The sequence below is a fragment of the Camelina sativa genome, chromosome 14 (assembly GCF_030686135.1).
Source record: "Camelina sativa cultivar CO46 ecotype springtype chromosome 14, ASM3068613v1".
NCBI classification, from domain to species: Eukaryota; Viridiplantae; Streptophyta; class Magnoliopsida; order Brassicales; family Brassicaceae; genus Camelina; species Camelina sativa.
Window position 1 is genome coordinate 32964042 of NC_141893.1, and position 18200 is coordinate 32982241.

General features: G+C 37.0%; 4 protein-coding genes and 1 pseudogene across 8 annotated transcripts; 2 read left to right on the forward strand and 3 right to left on the reverse strand.

Moving 5' to 3' along the window:
• Nucleotides 1-1704: 1704 nt before the first annotated feature.
• LOC104742935 (putative GTP diphosphokinase RSH3, chloroplastic) lies at nucleotides 1705-4550 on the forward strand (annotated as a pseudogene). Its single transcript, XR_015579732.1, has 5 exons — nucleotides 1705-2713; nucleotides 2802-2987; nucleotides 3085-3545; nucleotides 3638-3972; nucleotides 4055-4550. The product of XR_015579732.1 is annotated as a putative GTP diphosphokinase RSH3, chloroplastic (transcript).
• On the reverse strand, nucleotides 4501-5859 carry LOC104742934 (transcription initiation factor TFIID subunit 9). Its single transcript, XM_010464018.3, has 3 exons — nucleotides 5669-5859; nucleotides 5170-5437; nucleotides 4501-4908 (listed from the first exon to the last, which is right to left on the reverse strand). Exons 1-3 carry the CDS (start codon nucleotides 5827-5829, stop codon nucleotides 4621-4623), a joined length of 717 nt encoding a protein of 238 aa, XP_010462320.1. The 5' UTR covers nucleotides 5830-5859; the 3' UTR covers nucleotides 4501-4620.
• Nucleotides 5860-5949: 90 nt separating this feature from the next.
• LOC104744159 (E3 ubiquitin-protein ligase SPL2) lies at nucleotides 5950-7948 on the forward strand. Its single transcript, XM_087483803.1, is given in 7 exon segments — nucleotides 5950-6384; nucleotides 6638-6666; nucleotides 6668-6707; nucleotides 6797-6958; nucleotides 7058-7179; nucleotides 7371-7490; nucleotides 7575-7948. Coding segments are annotated over 7 exon segments (1107 nt in total). The 5' UTR covers nucleotides 5950-6027; the 3' UTR covers nucleotides 7852-7948.
• On the reverse strand, nucleotides 7896-10170 carry LOC104742936 (nuclear transcription factor Y subunit A-5). 3 transcript variants are annotated; one of them, XM_010464021.3, is made up of 6 exons: nucleotides 9889-10170; nucleotides 9576-9644; nucleotides 9071-9380; nucleotides 8792-8979; nucleotides 8530-8703; nucleotides 7896-8439 (listed from the first exon to the last, which is right to left on the reverse strand). In XM_010464021.3, exons 3-6 carry the CDS (start codon nucleotides 9348-9350, stop codon nucleotides 8146-8148), a joined length of 936 nt encoding a protein of 311 aa, XP_010462323.1. In that variant the 5' UTR covers nucleotides 9351-9380; nucleotides 9576-9644; nucleotides 9889-10170; the 3' UTR covers nucleotides 7896-8145. The 3 variants fall into 3 exon arrangements, with proteins under 3 accessions (XP_010462323.1, XP_010462322.1, XP_010462321.1); XM_010464020.3 differs by having other exon boundaries at nucleotides 9570-9644; nucleotides 9889-10167; XM_010464019.3 differs by lacking the exon at nucleotides 9576-9644.
• Nucleotides 10171-11951: 1781 nt separating this feature from the next.
• Nucleotides 11952-17138, reverse strand: LOC104742937 (polyadenylate-binding protein-interacting protein 3). 2 transcript variants are annotated; one of them, XM_010464023.3, is made up of 15 exons: nucleotides 16607-17138; nucleotides 15705-15822; nucleotides 15471-15626; nucleotides 15237-15367; nucleotides 14922-15112; nucleotides 14080-14257; nucleotides 13773-13979; nucleotides 13557-13681; nucleotides 13407-13470; nucleotides 13274-13304; nucleotides 12941-13173; nucleotides 12722-12859; nucleotides 12535-12633; nucleotides 12377-12445; nucleotides 11952-12271 (listed from the first exon to the last, which is right to left on the reverse strand). In XM_010464023.3, exons 2-15 carry the CDS (start codon nucleotides 15808-15810, stop codon nucleotides 12239-12241), a joined length of 1761 nt encoding a protein of 586 aa, XP_010462325.1. In that variant the 5' UTR covers nucleotides 15811-15822; nucleotides 16607-17138; the 3' UTR covers nucleotides 11952-12238. The 2 variants fall into 2 exon arrangements, with proteins under 2 accessions (XP_010462325.1, XP_010462324.1); XM_010464022.3 differs by having other exon boundaries at nucleotides 13755-13979; nucleotides 16607-17096.
• Between the last annotated feature and the right edge of the window lie 1062 nt (nucleotides 17139-18200).

The following is an 18200-nucleotide window of genomic DNA, read 5'->3' on the forward strand; positions in this document are numbered from 1 at the left end:
AAACACCAACGAGGATAATCTTATAACCCAACACACAAAAAACTGATCACCAAAATGGGCATAATTAAAAGTTTAGCTTGGTGAGAGAAAGCCCATAAGGTCACACCACCGGCCGGTCCACAAAAACAAAACCAAATCAAGCCAGCCCAATAAACCAAACAGACTAAACCGAATTTAAACACGTTGTGACGAATGTACTACGTACGTTAGTTATTACGTGGTTGCGTGTGGAATAGAAGAAGTCCCATGTGGTTAAGTCTCTTGGGTGACTAAAGTTTGCACGTTGCCTCTTACCACAGATGCTTCTAACATAACCACTTCTAATTTTCTTTTGTTTATTTTGTGAATCGTTCACCCCTCCTGTAATAAAGTACAATTTCACGGAACTGAACCCTTTTTATTTTAATTAACCAAAATTAGAAGAAAATATCATATACCTATTTGAAAATTTTAATCAATCGAACGTATAGATCGAAGATGTAATTAATCAACTGATTAACGTTTTCGTGTGCTGCTTATTTACACGTGAATATCATGCATATATGCATTTTTCATTTCTCCGACCAATAATGAGGTTGAGGTCTAATTTGACTTGATTTAGACATGTAAATTGTAAGAAAAAGTTAAATAAATTGAATCGAAAGTCAAAATACAAAAACAAGTGTTGGTATTTTTGATTTGAGACCGGTAAGTTGAACAATATATATTGTCGTGATTAGTTTTGACGGCTATGATATAAATCGCAAGACTCAAACACGACCGTCGATTCTACACTATGGTAAACGACGACTCCCACAAGTCACGGAGGCTGAGCGGCTGAGCCTTGAGCGTAGACGCTGACCTGGCACACAAATGTAAAACTTGGCCACCAATTAAGACACTTGTCTACTTTTGCTCCGTCCTCTTGAACCACGTGGCATATGTTTTTTTTTTCTTTTCCTTCTTCGAGAGTTCGTCGGCGTCCTTATCAAAAAATGATTTCTTGAAGAAAATAAAAGTTTGCTAATAATAGTTTTAACTTGTAGGCCTAGAAGGCAAACCGAGTGAAATGTATATGGGAATGTCTATATTGTCCTTAAGGTACAGCACTCGGTGATTTGGGTTAAATATGTGATTAGGAGTCAACAACAACACTAAATACTACTCCAAACAATCAATCGACCACATTTAAAATGTTTACACAAACAAATGTTATTTTTGATGACTTTCATTCCATTCATCAACGGACGTAAATATTTGTAAGTGTTTGTAATATATATATATATATATATTTTTTCTTTTTGTGTGAAGAGAAAAAAAATTGGGATTCCTCATCCACAAATAGATTCAATAAATCAAGAAAAAATCCCAGACAAAATAAAACATTTAGAATCTCAACAGTGGATCCCACTTCCGATCATTTGCTGATTTTTTCTCGAATAATTCTAGATATATATTTTTTTTTTAAATATACAAATTTCGAGATTATTATCATAATTACAACTTTTAAATTCGGGAAAAAAGTTTAGTGAGTGTGTAAAAAATCAGATCGAACAAAAAAGTACCCGAAAATGGTTTATTTATAGATTTATGGATAACAATATTACTAAAATAACAATTAGAGTTAGTAATTCTCTGATTAAAACGAAAGGGTAATTAAGTAACTTCGTTATGCTCAGCTTCGCCTCGATTGCTGGATTTAACGGGCGAATAAGAACACCCACCACCACCACCAGGCTCCAACGATAGATTATTTTCGTTTCTTTCTTTCTTCGGAAATCATTAAGTAGAAGAAAAAACAAAATTTCTCAATTTCTCCCTCACAACCTCTTTGTTTTCTCTGATTTAATTAGGTTTTCCCCTTTTCAATTTTCGTGTTTTGGAATTGTATATACTTAGATTCGATTTGTTCATAGATCTACGATTTTAGAGCTTTCTAGGAAAAATTTCTTCGTTTTCCCGAGAAATTGACGAAGCTTTTGGAGTCAATTCCGAGATTTCTTAACGATTTCCGAATCAGAAGAACCAGAGAAGAGAGCTTCAAATGGTGGTAGCGACGACCATAGCGCTTTACGCCAGTCCAGCGAGCACTATATGCTCTACAGCTCACCAGATCAATGCTCATATCTCTTGTGATCTCGATCTCAACTCCAGGTCTTCTCCGGGGTCTTCTTCCACGTCTTCCCCCACAATCGGAGGTCTCTCTTTGCTTTTCTCCGGCACATCCGTCAAATCATCAACCTCTTCCTCCTCATCGTCGCATCCAACGATAGGAGATGAGCTGGCTTCGATACGCCATGATCGTAGCGACGATCGGACCTTAAGCGGCTCCTTCTGTTATTCTCCGAGCAAATTCATCGGTTCTTCGTACCTTAAACGTGATCACCATAGCCCTGTCTCCGTGCTTCACGGTCCGATCTCATCTAGCAACAGTCCTCCGATGAGGATTTCGAGAGATCGGAACTTAGATGGTGGCTCTGCTCTCTGTGTGGGATCTAGCAGATTGTTCAATGGTTTCGTCAGGAAAGCTATTGGCTCTTGTGTTGATTACGATACAGACTCTGTTCTTGTCGATGAGCAGCTACCATTCGCCATGGACAATGGTTTCGAAGGGGAAAGAAGACAACCATATGCTAGGGATTTGCTTAGACGTGCTCAATCGAAACACAAAATCTTCGAAGATGAAAATGTGGTCAAAGCATTTTACGAAGCTGAGAAAGCTCATAGAGGACAGGTGTGTGATTGTGAAGAAGAACTTTATATATCACAAACTTGTCAAATAATTTTTGTTTTGATTTTGCTCATTGCTGTGTTTGAATCAGATGAGAGCAAATGGTGATCCTTACCTGCAACATTGTGTTGAGACTGCAATGTTGTTAGCTGACATTGGAGCTAATTCGACCGTTGTTGTAGCTGGTATTCTACACGATACTTTAGACGACTCGTTCATGAGCTATGATTATATTCTCAGAACTTTTGGATCAGGAGTTGCTGATCTTGTTGAAGGGGTAAGTAAAGAAACAGCCATGAATGTGTTTCATCTAAAAGCTTGTTTTATGGTTGAGACTTTAGATTTAATTGAGTTCTGTCTTCTTATCGCGTTAGGTGTCTAAGCTTAGCCAACTAAGTAAACTTGCTCGGGAAAACAACACGGCATGTAAAACCGTTGAAGCAGATCGTTTGCACACTATGTTTCTTGCAATGGCAGACGCGAGAGCTGTTCTTATAAAGTTAGCTGATCGGTTACATAACATGATGACGCTCTATGCTTTGCCGCCAATGAAGCAGCAAAGGTTCGCTAAAGAGACTCTGGAGATATTTGCGCCTTTGGCTAATCGTCTGGGAATCTCTACCTGGAAAGTTGAGCTCGAAAATCTGTGTTTCAAGCATCTCCATCCTGATCAGCACCACGAGATGTCTGCTATGCTTGAGGATTCATTCGATGAAGCTATGATTACTTCAGCAATTGAGAAATTGGAGCAAGCGCTTAAGAAAGAAGGCATTTCTTACCATGTTCTCTCTGGACGACACAAGAGCTTGTATAGTATCTATTGCAAGATGTTGAAGTAAGTTCTCATTTCCTCTTTATTCGAAAGTGCTTGTTGGTTAATCGGCTTCACAGAGAGAACCAGAATACTGACACTTCATTTTGTACCAGGAAAAAGCTAACCATGGATGAAATTCATGACATTCATGGCTTACGTTTGATTGTTGACAATGAGAAAGATAGTTACAAGGCCTTAGGGTTTGCAGCTCACTGGAGATACAAGGAAGGTGACTGCAAACACTCTTCATTTGTGCTTTAGATGGTTGAATGGGCAAGATGGGTTGTGACCTGGCATTTTGAAACCATGAGCAAAGACAAATCCTCGGTCTGCTCTTCGGAGCCCTTGTGCAGTTTCCCGTCTCACATTGAAGATTGTCCATTTTCTTATAAGCCCAAATGGCAACCAAGACGGACCAGTCTATGTCATTGTAATCGAAAATGAGAAGGTTAGTTATGATCACCTACAAATTCTTCTCATTGAAGATGTTTCTTTGCTTGGAGTATAATTTGATAAACCTGAAAATGCAGATGACTGTGCAAGAGTTTCCTGTGAATTCCACAGTTTCGGACCTGTTAAGCAGAGCAGGACCAGGGAGCTCGAGATGGTCAATGTACAGCATCCCGGCAAAGGAAGAGCTAAGGCCAAGACTAAACCAGACACCTGTAAGTGATCTAAAATGCAAGCTGGAGATGGGAGATGTGGTGGAGCTCACTCCAGCCATACCTGACAAGTCTCTGACTGAATATAGAGAGGAGATTCAGCGGATGTATGATCGGGGGCTTGCGTTTTCACGCCCTCACCGTGCAGCTGCTGGTACCATGGTTGGCTGGGGAAGCTAACAGATTATCTTAATTACCTTTGTTCATGTATATATACTATAGTTGCATATATAGTAATGCTTCAGAAGATTTGTTGTATCTTTGGTATTGTGATTTCTAATAGTGTATATATATATATATATATTGCTCATATGTTCTACGAAAACTGACTCTGGTCATTAATATATGATTCTCTTACATTCTACTCCTTGATACCACATATGGTCATTAATAATAATTCTGTTACTACATTAACATAATAGTCTTTTGTGTATCTACTTATTGGGTCTTCTAGAGAGAGGGAAAGAGACTCTTTGGGGAGTTTGACCTGGGAGGTCTGATGTTTGTTGTTGCTGCTGTTCTTGCGAGGACTCCGCAGGATCTGTCATTTCTTCATCCTCCTCAGTTTCTTCAGGTTCTGTGGAAGCTGACTTCCTTGGTATCACAAGCTGGTAGTTTGGGGTCAGCAATGTGTCCTGTTCAGGTGGAAGAGGAACACCCGGTCCTGCTATCGATTTTGGCAAAGGGATCTTGTTCCTACTTGCAGCAAGTTCTAGCAGAACCTAATTCAAACATCCAAAAACAAAGACATCGAGATTACAAAATCATACGACATGGATTTGGCAGACGAAAACATTTGAGGTTCTCCGTAATGCACTAATGTGGCAAGAGGGTTACTGTTCACAAATCGTAACTAAGGTGATACTTTCCTAATGATCATTCACATAGCAGCTACCAAATGACTCTGGCCTTATCATATCTCTCTCTTTTCAGACAACAATCTCAAGAAAATGAAAAAAGGAATCGTCAACAACAATGCATACCTCTCTTGGAGGTGGCTGAGAGAAGCTGAAATTAACTTTGGATTGAATAGCGAGCTTCACATCATCACAGTCAATGTTGGATTTGCTAGCATGCTCTGAGTAAACCTGAGCATCTGTCAACACTTCCACCACATACCGGTACCATAGCTCCAGAAACTGGTGTATCACACGAGGCTCGTAGTCTTCTACACCCATCGACTTAAGCAGAGATCTCACAATCTTAGCATCTCTAGGTACATCCTCTTCACCTTCTCCAGCCATGTTTTCCCTAAACAAACTCAAAAGTAAAGCCTCAGAGTCAATTACGCACCGTTCTTACACAAAAAAACACAAGCAAACATCAAATAGGAGCTTCTATATCAAATAGATATGAATCGGAGCTCCACGAATCAGAAAAAACGAAGATGGAGATATGATTGACACAAGAGGAGATTTTAACCTAGCTTCATCAATAAGTACCAAAACACGATTTTCTAAACAACCAAGAGCCGATAAATACCTATCTCGTAGCAGATTTGGTGGATCGGTAATGGCAGAATCACGACGGAGGTTGATGAAATCGGCGACTAATCTCTCTCTCTTAGATCTGCTCAATTTATGGTTCTGGTTCGTAAATTTCACATAACGTTGAGGGTAAAACTGGACTATACGTATTTGCATTTAGCGGTTCTGAGCAGCTAAAATGGGGTTAGTTTAGTCTTTTGCAGTTAACTCGTGCATAGGCCCATTAAAGACCCAACTTAGAAACGACCGTCGTATGAATATATATTAATACCGATAATAGCCTCATCTCTCTCTTTCCTCTTCACTCGTCCCGTTGTGCGTGTCTGCGTGGAGATATTGTGAAAAATTACCATTATGTCCTCGCCGGAGCGTGCCATTATCAATCTATTGCTTGACCTCGCTCTCTCCTTCGACGGCGCAGTCCTCGGACTGACGTTAGCTATCAGCGCCGTCGGTTCTGCTATCAAGTGTGCATCTACCAACGCCGCCTTGAACAAGATCAAAGATGCACCCGATGTCTCCGTCGCTGACCTCCTATCGCTGCTTCCGGCGTCTGAAGACAAATCCGAGACTAACGACCACGGGACCAGCCCTGATCAGCGGCTCGTTGTGGTTCGCGGATTCGTCAGACCGAAGATTTCCGGTGACGACAACGTGTTAATCTCGTCGGAGACTGGAGATAAAGCTCTTATCATCCAGAGAACGCAAACGGTACGCTTACTTAAACACACAAATGTTTTCGAACAGGTTTGTGAATTTGCTGCAAACAAATTGCAATTGACCTAATTTTGTTTTATGTGGCTTAACTTTGGATGATTTGGTTCATGATTAGATTTTAATTGTGATTGATTAAGTTACCATGAAGATTATGTGATTTGGTGCTGCTGTGATCATCTCAGAAGGGAAATGTATGTTTTGAGGACAAGTTGAAGCCTTTACTAATGTCTATCAATTTTGTTTACAGTATGTGTATAGTGGATGGAAAAGATTGTTCCACTCGACTGCCCAAACAAGGAGTTGATTTTATGAGAAAGGTAAAAGTTTGTTTGCCTCCACTCTTTATCAGTTTTCAGAGCTTTCAACTTTGGCTCTATCCATGGCCAAACTCGTTTGCTTTGTGCAGGTCCCATTTGTCATTGTTGGAAATGATCAACAGTCGCAGTCTAGTTATCTCTTTGTTAATATGGACGGTTCAAGGCAACCACTTCCGCTTACCACTGTGTATAATCGTTTGCAGCCTATTAATACTTCGTTTCTTCAAGCCTTTTTGTTCCCCGAGTATCCTGTGAGTACTTTCTTCAAAGAAATCTTTGGTTTTGAGAACCTATGGTTTACTTGTTCTTGGCCACTTCCTTGCTAACTTTGTAATCCTTTCTCTTCCGAGGTCGGTCTGCTTGATGTAGAGAAGATTTTACCACCTTGGAAAGATATAACAGCTGTTGGCATCTGCAGTTTTAAGAATGGAGTTCCTGAAATCAAATCGTGCGAAGATCTTCCTTACTTCTTGTAAGAGTTTCATCTGGATACTTTTCTCTCGTCAGAGCCGAAATTATATATCTAGCTATAACACAAATTACTACTTCCGTCTTCTACTTTTTGTTTTCTCAGTCTTTTGATCATTTGACAATACTTACTCCATTGTTACAAAATGGATCTATTGCTGTTCATATATAAATCTTATTGATTAATCTTTGCAGATCAGAGATGACCAAGGACCAGATGATAGAGGAACTTATGGATCAGACCGGCTTAATATTCTTAGGCAGTGTTATCTTGGGCATTGTGTCTGTTGGCATCCTTAGCTATGCTGCTGTCAGGTACTGGAGTTGTGTGAGATCAAATATAGTTATAGATCTGGGCAATGTTTTGATTCGAAATCTGTTTGGCTGTCTTATCTTCAGGACCTGGAATAGATGGAAACTACGGAACCATCAGAGAGAGCTGTCACAGAGACCAAGTGAACCCATAGTCGATGATGAACCCGAGGATGCAGAGGAAATCCCAGATGGACAATTGTGTGTGATCTGCGTGACAAGAAGAAGAGTACCTGCGTTTATTCCCTGTGGACATGTAGTATGCTGCAGGCTATGTGCTTCAACCGTTGAGCGAGAGTTAAACCCTAAGTGTCCAGTTTGTCTTCAGAGCATTAGGGGATCTATGCGTGTATATTACTCATAATGACTCTGAATCTTTTCTCATTGTATCTAAATAGGGTAATGCACTTTGTCCTCAAGAGAATCCGAAATTTTCAATTAACAAAATAGTTTGACAATGATTTGAAAGTTCTTCAAGCCACTCTATATAGAGTGAGAGATTGCATAGGATATGGAAAGCAAAGTTTTTAAAGGAAGAATTTTTGTAAAGAAACCGATAAGAAAAAGTAGCCAAGGATGACTTCCCGTCATATATGATCACCAGGTCGCCGGAATTTATCGGAGTTCTCCCGGAGCAAGATCCTTCTCAGGTGCCTTCTCAAGTCCCTGACATGAGAGCTGAGACATGGTGTGTTGATGGATAACCTGAGAATCTGAACTGCGGGTTTTGGAACATGTTGATACGGTTTGAATTGGAGATCGGTGTGATTGAACTAGAGCCGATTCCGCTTCCACCACCGCGAGGGCTCTTAGAGAAATTCTGTACATTTGCCATTTGAGAAGAACACAGTGAGTTTGATGATTCTTGAAGCTTCTTTGTATTGAGGAAACGTCCACCAGAGCCTCTAGCTCTCTTTAAAGCATGAAGATGGCGAGACTCATGTAGGTACGGCTACAGAAGAAAGAAAACAAAATTTTGTTACTCATTCCCGAACTGCATTGAATCATCTTATAGGCCTTCTGAGTGAAAAAAGATTCATACTTTACGGCATTTGATGAGTTTGTTCTGAGCTTCGAGTTTAGCACGGTGCTTCCTGCGACGGAGGATTGCATGATACTGTTTCGCATTGACAAATATTGGTTCATTCTCTTGAATGTTATGAGGCAATGGCACTCTTGAAGAAACCAAACCCATCATCTCTAAATGTGGTAGCACCTGCACAAAAAGATTTTCCAATTAAACCAATCAATGCGCCAACATCAGTTCAGAATTGTGAAAGCACAAGGCATCACAGAAACAGTACCGTTGGTGTTGATGCATATTCATGATGAGGCAAGAAACCATTGAAATGTGATGTTTCAGCACATTGAAGAGACCAAGGTGTTTGACCACAAGTAGGAGGAGGAAACACAGAATCTTGAGAAACCATAGACGAGGTGAAAGTTGACTTAGTATATCTTTCAATAGGCTTTCCCGGGTGTTCGATGTACCCTGCATCAACCAAAGACAAAGAAGAGAAACCCATTAGCGTTTTTTAGGCAATGCGATTAGTGTTCAAAAAAATCAGTTAAATTTATTTGACCTGAGAGATTGGTATTAACAGTGCTGCATCCATAACGGTTACGTTCTTCAAAGCTTGCAACTTCACCACCACCGCCGCCGCCGCCTGATTCTCCCGTAGACTGTGTTGAGGATGAATCTTGATCTTGCAGCTGCAAACTCGAATGTTTCATCCCAGGGAATTGTGTAGTAGACATCATCATATCCTTTGTCAAGGTGAAAGATTCAGATCCTTGAATGTTTGAGTTTGTTGGCATTGAGTTTCCCCAAGATGAATCTTTCCTTTGATGAAACACTTGCATTGTCTTCAAATCTTTTTACTTCAAAAAAGGCTAAATGTCCAAACCAAACAAAGTCCAGTCATAAGTCAACATTTTCTTTTTACCATGATCCGCAAAAGAGAAAATGAATCCAAAAAGATCATAAACACACAGATTCCAGGTTCAATCACACCGTAAGATTTGCTAAATGATCTAAAGGGTTTCTAAAGATTCAAACTTTGAACATGGTTAAGAACTTACACATACATGCAACACACAAAGAGAGTGAGAAGAGGGATTTTGAATAGAAGGAATCAGCTCATCTTTCACGCGAACCTAGTACAAGAAATCAAATCTCTTTTGAACTTACTGATCCAACCAAACATAGAAACCAAACAGAGTTTTCTCTCTCATCACTCAAAAATTGAGTTTTTTTTTTTTAGTTTTGTAATTACATCATCAGAAGTAAAAGTGGAGCAACCAAATCATAACACACTACCAAATAAATTAAGCGAACAAGAAAGAGAGAGCGAGAGAGAGAGAGAGAGAGAGAGAGAGAGAGAGAGAGAGAGAGAGAAACCTTTGGTGTTTTGGATTTGGTAATGAGATAGGAGAGAAAGAGAAGTTAAGTAATCAGTTTGAGATATGATGATGAAGATGAAGATGAAGATGATGATGATGATGATGATGATGCATGTCTCCTTCCTCAGAACATGGCTGTTTCTTTCTTCTCGCTTCCTCTCTCTCTCTCTCTCTTCCTCTGTCTTTGCAAATTGGGTATTGGCTATGGCTTAAAAGACTAATCTTGACTCCTTTTCACTTCTTTTTTTATATGTTTTTCCTTTTCTCTTCTTCTCTCAACAAATACCCAAGTTTATTTTCACACACGGTATAATAATTAGTTAAAGAATAGTTAATTCCTTTTAATATAAGTATTTTTTTGTTTCCATTTCTATTTTTTTTGCAGAGTTTGACATGTCTATTTATGGTAATTTTGTTTATATTTTTATTTATTCATATTGTTTATGTCACGAAATTAGATGTATAAATTGCAAATATCGTCATGTGGCACTTTTATAATTATCAAATTTGCGAAGCGCGTTTGGTTTTATAAGAAAATTAAAGAAAATATGTAGGCAACAATAGAGAAAAAAATATTGTACAATATAAACGTAGAAATGCCACGAGTGTATAATTTTGATAAGGCTATATATTTAGGATGAAAAATTAGGTTAAGAAAAATCAAAGAAAAAAATGAATAGTTTTGAAAATATAGAAATGGAACCATTCTTGCAAACTGTTAAACATTTTTGAACTTTAAAACAGTGAAACTACATGTTTTGCTTTGTGTATTTTTATGGAAAATGCTACATTTTTTTATTTTATTTCATATCAGTGATGTTTTTATAAGAAAAATTATAGGGATTCTAAGGTTCAAAGGTTTTAAATAAAATATAGAGGGTATTTTTAAGAATCATATTCTAATCCTACGTTGTTTCATAACAAATGTGCAGAATAACATATTTTTGGATATATATAGTGAAAGATAGGTATTTTTTTTTTATCTAAACGTGCTTTTTTCATCTCTGTCTTTTTTGTTTTTGTTAGAAGGTCTGATTTTATTTTTATTTTAAATACAAAAGCAAAAGTTTAAGTGGAAGGTTGTCAACATCTCTTTATAGCGCAATCAATATTGCATTTAAGCGAATAAATGAAATTGTTTTGTTTTTTGTAGTTGGGGGTAATCGAAATTTATTGCAAGTCAAGCAAAGCGAAGATCCCTTTTTTCCAGTTTTCTTTCTTTTTTCACATTTCTTGATGCACATCACAGCTTCCCCAAATACACAAACCAATGAATCCTAATTTGGTAGTTACTTCTGCAGTATCTCTCTGCATTTAATCCACAACTCTGTATAGTAATTATTAGCATGACAAAAGAAAAATAAAACATTAAAAATATATGTAAAAGAAAGGAAGTTATTAATACTATTTTCTATGTTCAGTTCAATAAAATGACTTTTTAATAAACTAATTGGAGTAAAATATGACTATGTCAGTATTGTGTTTGCTACGTACACCTTATTTATTTGCTTTAGAGAAAAGAAATGGGTAACTATCATCATGCTTCGAAAGAGTTTACAACAGTACAGGTGTTACCTCAAAATATTATTATAATATCATCGACAGAATCTAGAAGTTCTTAAGACTCAATTATTTGATTGTGCTAATGTTTTTATAGGACATTAATTAATAGTATTTTCAAAGACGACAAACGAAATTTCCCCTAACCTAGATCTTTGCTTAACTCACCGCAATAAGATTGATTAATATAATACGAAAATACGAAGCATAAGACAAGACATGACTAAACCCATTAATCTAATAATCCCAAAATCTAAACATCACGCTTTCAAACTCCAATCATAGACACACCATTCTGTCCCTACCGTGTCTTAACACGTATATGTAAGATTGAACTACAATCGTTCATTTTTCTTTTTTAAGTAGAGTATATATAATTAAAGAAAAAGGTATTTTTTTGCCTACCTAACCTGTTTTATTATAGAAGAAAAAAACCTCAAACACAGAATATGTCATACATCTAAAGATTAACGTTAAAGTTTGAATGGAGACACAAGTGAATAAAGAAATGAGATCAGCACGAATCTGCTGTAAAATCTAGTCTAATACCTAAACACAACTAAATCACCATCACATCACAATGTGTTTTGTTAAATTCTCCTCACAAAGGGACCATCATACATACCCATTCATCAATTTTTTAAAAATCAAAATAATTTAATAAAAAATGAAAAGATTCGGTGCTTGAAATCAAAATAAAGTAAATGAAATTAATGGAACTCATTCCATCAGAAGGATTATTCGAGAGACCTTGTGCCACTACCATTCATGGTGGTTTTCAACAAAAGCTAATAAGAGTCTCTTCCTTTATATGGCATTTCCTGCAATAAAAAGCAAACATGTCAGTAAACTCTCAACTCTTTCGAGCGTTTTTATTTTATTTTTGTAACTAGACAAAGCAAATATTATGAAGGATGATAGTTAACCGGTTGGTACGGCGTTGGCGGCATGAACAAGAGTGGTCTCTGCGGAGTAACCATCATCTGTTGTGGGTACTGTTTGTCATTGATTCCAAGATTCAGTTTTACAATAGAGAGAAGGTGGGAGAATTTTTGAGTCATGGTTTTTATAGCAATAAACAAACCTGTGGACCATTTTGAGAATAATATGTTTGATTTGGACCAAGCTGTGTTGTATTATTATACATCATTGGAAGTTGTTGTCCAGGGAATGCTGCTCCCATCTGTCAATTTGCAATTTTTTGAATCAGAAATAATCATCATTTCGGCGTTTTGATCATTAAGAGCAGATAAAGAAGAAAGAAAAGTTACTCCATATCGAAGATGTAATCCTGGCATCGGTGGAAGAGGAGGGTAATACAATGACCCGTCTGAGACTGGAGATTGAGGACGTGTAGTAGCTGATGGAGATGGTTTGAAACTCTTTGCATTGGGGTTCAGTTTAAATTCCTGATCAGACCTTCGTTAGTAAGAGTTTAGAGTATTTAAGGACAAGTTAGATGATAACCTAAGCAACAAGAGAAATAAAACCTTAGCATTTGGGTTGAGTGTAGATTTTTCTGAAGATAAAGAACCAATTGAAGAGCTTGGTGATAGTATTGGACGATTTGATGCTGGGGAAGATGCAGAGTTTTCTGAATTTCTAGAGATGGAGCTTCCAGGCCACCCAGAGGAGGTCTCAGATTTCGATCTGTCCGAGAGTAGAAAGAGTCCTCCATCAGTGAAACTTGGCCTCACAGACGGTGGTGCATCTTCATTGATATCTTGAGGTAGCATGAAAATAACTTAGTTGGAAATTCAATGGGTACCAACATTTAAGATGAAAAGGAAGTCATAGATACGATAGGCTTAAGTTGCACATACCTTCAAGACCAGACACTGATTCCTCGGATGGCTGTGTTCATAAAGATTGAAGCAAACAGAACAGTGTTATACATAATGGTTATGCAAATGCCAAATGCAATTATGAGTAGATGCTCGAAGGAGTTTAACTTACCTTTTTATAATGGGAAGCTCCTAGGAATTTGCTGGTTCTTCGCTCACCAAGCTGGCTCTCATTCCTGTTAGAATGAGCTTTCAGAAACTTATAGTTTAATGGAAGATATTTTGAAAAACAAAATGTATGTATATTCCAAGGACAAAAGACCTGATATTTCCTCCAACAGGAAAATCTTTGGATGGCTGTTCGGACATAAGCGGGAGAGTATGCTTATTTGAGTTCGACCAGCTCTGGTCTATGAATTTGCTATTCCGTAATTGCCGGCTGTCACCCTGAAGGAACAAAAATGGCAATATAACCGATGATTCTCCTAGAAACTACTACCAGTGAAGAACTCAACCATACCCATGATCCTTCACAGACCTTGCCAGTTGAAACAGGTTTCTTGCCATCAGAGGCAGATGAGTCACCAAAAGTCAAATTGTTGCAGCAATCCAACAATATGTCTTCTTCTTCTTCTTCTTCTTCCTCTTCGTAACATGTATCATCAAATCTATTCAGCGTACAGACCGATGAGTATTTGGTTTCCTCATCAATATCAAACTTTCCACTAAGCTGGAGTCCTCTTTCCTGTGTAAGATGATTGCATGCATGAACCATTAGTAGGTAGATATGGTACAAAGATGCAACGTAAAAATACAAGTGGCACATAAGACATTTGTCATTTCACCTCTGCTACATGAAGGTCTCGGGTATTCTCACCCACAATCTCTCTCGCAATCCTCAAGGCTTGCTCTTCTAGCTCCCTCGTTCCAGGACCTCTCTCCAGTTTTGTGGTATACAGTTCCTCATCAAAAGTGCTTGTTACTCCAAATAAAGTCTTATTGACCTCAAACTGATTCCAGCCCCTATAATATCATCACATATAAGATATGTTATAAGAGGTGTCGTTCAACCCAGAGAGTGTATATGACCTAAGAATGAGAAATGAGCACAGGTTAACCCACTGCGGATGGAGGTCTCAAACTAACACGCAAGTAATCTTCAATGTAGATGTAAAAGCTTTTTCTGTATTCCGTTACTAAGTAAATTGATATTTGTTTGAAACTTAAATGTACTCTACTATATTTTTCATTTACTATATGTGAAAAAGGTACTTAAAACAAAGAAGATTGAAAATTTTAGAAACTGCAGGTGCATTAGCGGCCCACCCCGCCAAAACTCGCATACTGGTTTAACCTACTGTGGCATGGTTTTACCCGCTTGTACATTCTAACCAACCAATGGGAGGAATCAAACCGAGATAATAAATACATGGCTACCAGATAAGAGTTAAGAATCACGATCCAGAAATAAACACAAAACTCTCTTTATTAAAAAGAAATCATAGTAACAAGAACAGAAATCTATGTTGTCTCTCTAAGCCTAACTCTCTAGCTTAGATAGTAGAAGTAAACACTCGAGGGAAAGAGAATAGAGAAGTAGAAATACTAAACAGTTTCTAAATCAGAAATTAGCAATTCTAATAAAAAGGTTAGGTAAATATCCTACTTTAAAGAATAAAGTCACTACCTCTTCCAAGGATCATCAAACACATTCTCCAGATCTGAAGAGTCTGGAATATCTTCATCAGGTACCCAAGGTTTCAGCTCTCTTTCCACATCAACATTATAAAACTGTGATATCAGAGAGTCTGTTAACAGCTCTAAAGGTTTCTCGGACGGAACAGAATTTGAGAAGTTATCGCTGGATATAGGAAGGTCCTAACACAGAGACCAATGACAAGAGAATAACAATGTCAATACATGAAGTAGTCTTTCTAACAATTCTAGTGCCTTGACATGAACACAAAAAACCCAATCCCATCTGCAAGAAAAGTGCACACACCTTAGCTATAACTTGCACAAGTTCTTCAGCAGGGATAATGAGTAGCTTTGAAGGTGGCTTGCTGACAAGCGAAGAACGGGATTTTGTTCCAAGTGAATCCTTAATCAAGCATGCCATTTTCAAAATAATTCCTGAAAGTTTCAAAGCAGTTTGTAAGAGACCAAAAAAGTGACCTCTTCTTATATTATATCACATCTCAAAGGAACAAACAAGGTTCCCCATTCAGAGCCTTACCAAAATCCTCCTCCACATTCGCAGCATGAAATATGCCACTGTAAATGGACCCATTTTTAAGGTGAACTTCTACCTGATGTCCAATCTTACAAGTTGTGAAATACAATAACAGCTCGTGAGAAGGGGTATCCACACTTCCAGCTTCCCCACCGTTCTCTACACATATGCATCAACAAATAAGAGAATGCAGAACATGATGTTGGTGCTAGATCAGAATAAAGATATACACAAAACCTGTATTGTTGACAGAAGGATGTGCCTTATTCACCCCTAGCTCATTTTCAACCATTCTGTGTGGAAATCCATTGGATGAAGAAGTCGAGTGAAGACCAGGCTTCATAGTTGCCTTATCCTGTTGAGTGAAAAAAGAGACAGGGTATATGGATCAACTTGAGTGTTCAATAAGATGACAAAGATAACTGTACAAAATCAATTTAACTTATGTTTTTTTTGTTCGATCTCATGGAACAACGATGAGTGTGATATACATACTGGCCTCCAATTTTTATTCTTTCCCGCATTGAAACTCCTTCTAAAATGTCTAAGTGCGATACAACTTAAGTGTCATAGTCAAGTCCATACATCAATCTAATTAAATAAAACCATATTACTGAGGGTTTAGTCAACTAAAAACTATACAGAGAATCAATGGGAATGATTAGCAAGTTCCGCGGTAGATAAAAGTATGTACTGCAGAGCAGCAACCATAAAGTAACTCCGATTGTGAGCCATGAGAACAACAACAACAACAACAACAAAATTGCCAAAAATGAATGTTTCTGATTGTCAGGATAAAAAGCATCAAACTTGAAAATTGGTGTTCTATCCCCTAACCAAGCATTTGAATCCCATAACTATTCTGTAATGGAGAACACAGAATTAAAAAGGTTACATTGAACGTGATTCATTGCTACGAACACACAAAAAAAAAAAAAAACAATGACTTGATACATCAAACAACGAAATCATTACTCTCAGCTCCAATACAGTTGCACAACAGATAGAAGCCCTAAATCAGCCAACTGAATCACCAAATTCTCAAACAAGTTCCGCAGGAATAATAAGTAAAGCTGAAGGCGAAAAAAAATATCAGAATCTGAAAAATTATAACAGAGACTTGAGAAAATAATATTTACCTCTCTCAATAAGCTGAAATCAACAAACCAGCGTTTAAATAAAAACAATGCTAAGAGGAGACGACGAAGCTAATTTCCGTAGCGGCGAATTTTAGGGTTTATTTTTTTCTGACAGAGTTAGGGTTTACCGGCGAGTTGCGGAGAGAATCGCGGTAAAGGAGTCAACGACAAATCAAATCTCCAGAGAGAGATTTTTGATTTGATCCTTTTTTTAAGCAATGAGCAAATTCAGGGAAGAAGAAGAAGAAGAACATAAGACGAACAGAAACAGATCGGTTCGGTCGAGACGCGAGGGGGTATATGATCTCCTACGCTACGGAACAGCGTATGATTCAGTTATTGGGCCTTTTCTTATGATCCATTAACTTTTAACCACCTATAATATCTTTGATTAACAAGAAAAACAAAAAATTAAAAGATAATATCTTTAGAAAAACTATCTCGAATTTTTCTGAATCCTAGAGATATACAATTTTTGGTTTTTGTTAATTGAAAATTTTAGTCAATATTTTTTTTTAACAGCATTTTAGTTGATATTTTCTTGTAAGTGTTTAAACTAAAAAATAAAATAAAAAACTAAAGTACATGGCCATTGGCACATTCAAACAAGAATAATTTTCACATTAAACAGAAAGTGACCTTTACATTGACTTTTGAGAAGGCATGATATGTCTTGCGCCTGATGATGTGGAAGTTGTACTTGGAGTTTTAATAAAACTCATAATTAAATCAGAAGGCTTGAACTTTCAAGGAGAATAAAAAGATGGGTAAGAAGTATTGTGAGGTGTAGGTGGGGAACAATTCTACAACATTTTATATTATAATCATCGCTTTTTGAAATTTTAACGTTAAGGCTTAGTTGCACGCTCTATCATTATAGTTTCATCGTTTAGACTTTAGAGCAAATCATTTCACGCCTTTTATCAAATTTATAAAAAACAAATTCTTTTATAGAGTAATGTGATTGGCGTTAAGAGAATAATTATGTGTTTATTAAATGATTTTGTGAATTTATAAACTTCACAAAATGCTCATTTAGGAATTAGTTTCTCCTCTAATAATTTTTTTTTGTTACTCGTAATCCTAATGTAAAAACGGATTTATAAATGCTAGTATCTATTCGCATTATATCATTTATATAAATAAAGTTTACGTGACTGTTATGAGTTAGAAAATAAATTTGATCGATTTAAAGTTGGCTAAATATAGTTCAACATTGCAGTTAACAATGCAAGCAAGTAAATCAATCTAACATCTTTTTAAAACTAACATTGCAGTTAACAATGCAAGCAAGTAAATCAATCTAACATCTTTTTAAAACTACCTTTTTAACATTTAAAATTCATAAGGAAAAAGGGTAAAAAGAACATATATACAGTCCCAATATTTTGAATGATGTTATGTATAAGTAACGGTAATAATCACCAGTGCCGTTAATATTTTCCGTTGTGTACATGTCTTTTTTTTCTTTTTTTGGTTATATAAAAAAAATCAATAATTAAATTTAATAGATTAAAGAATCATAAAGAATATATAAAATAAGACTATAATAGTTACGTAATAAGAGAGGGGAAAACACATGATTAGGGATGGC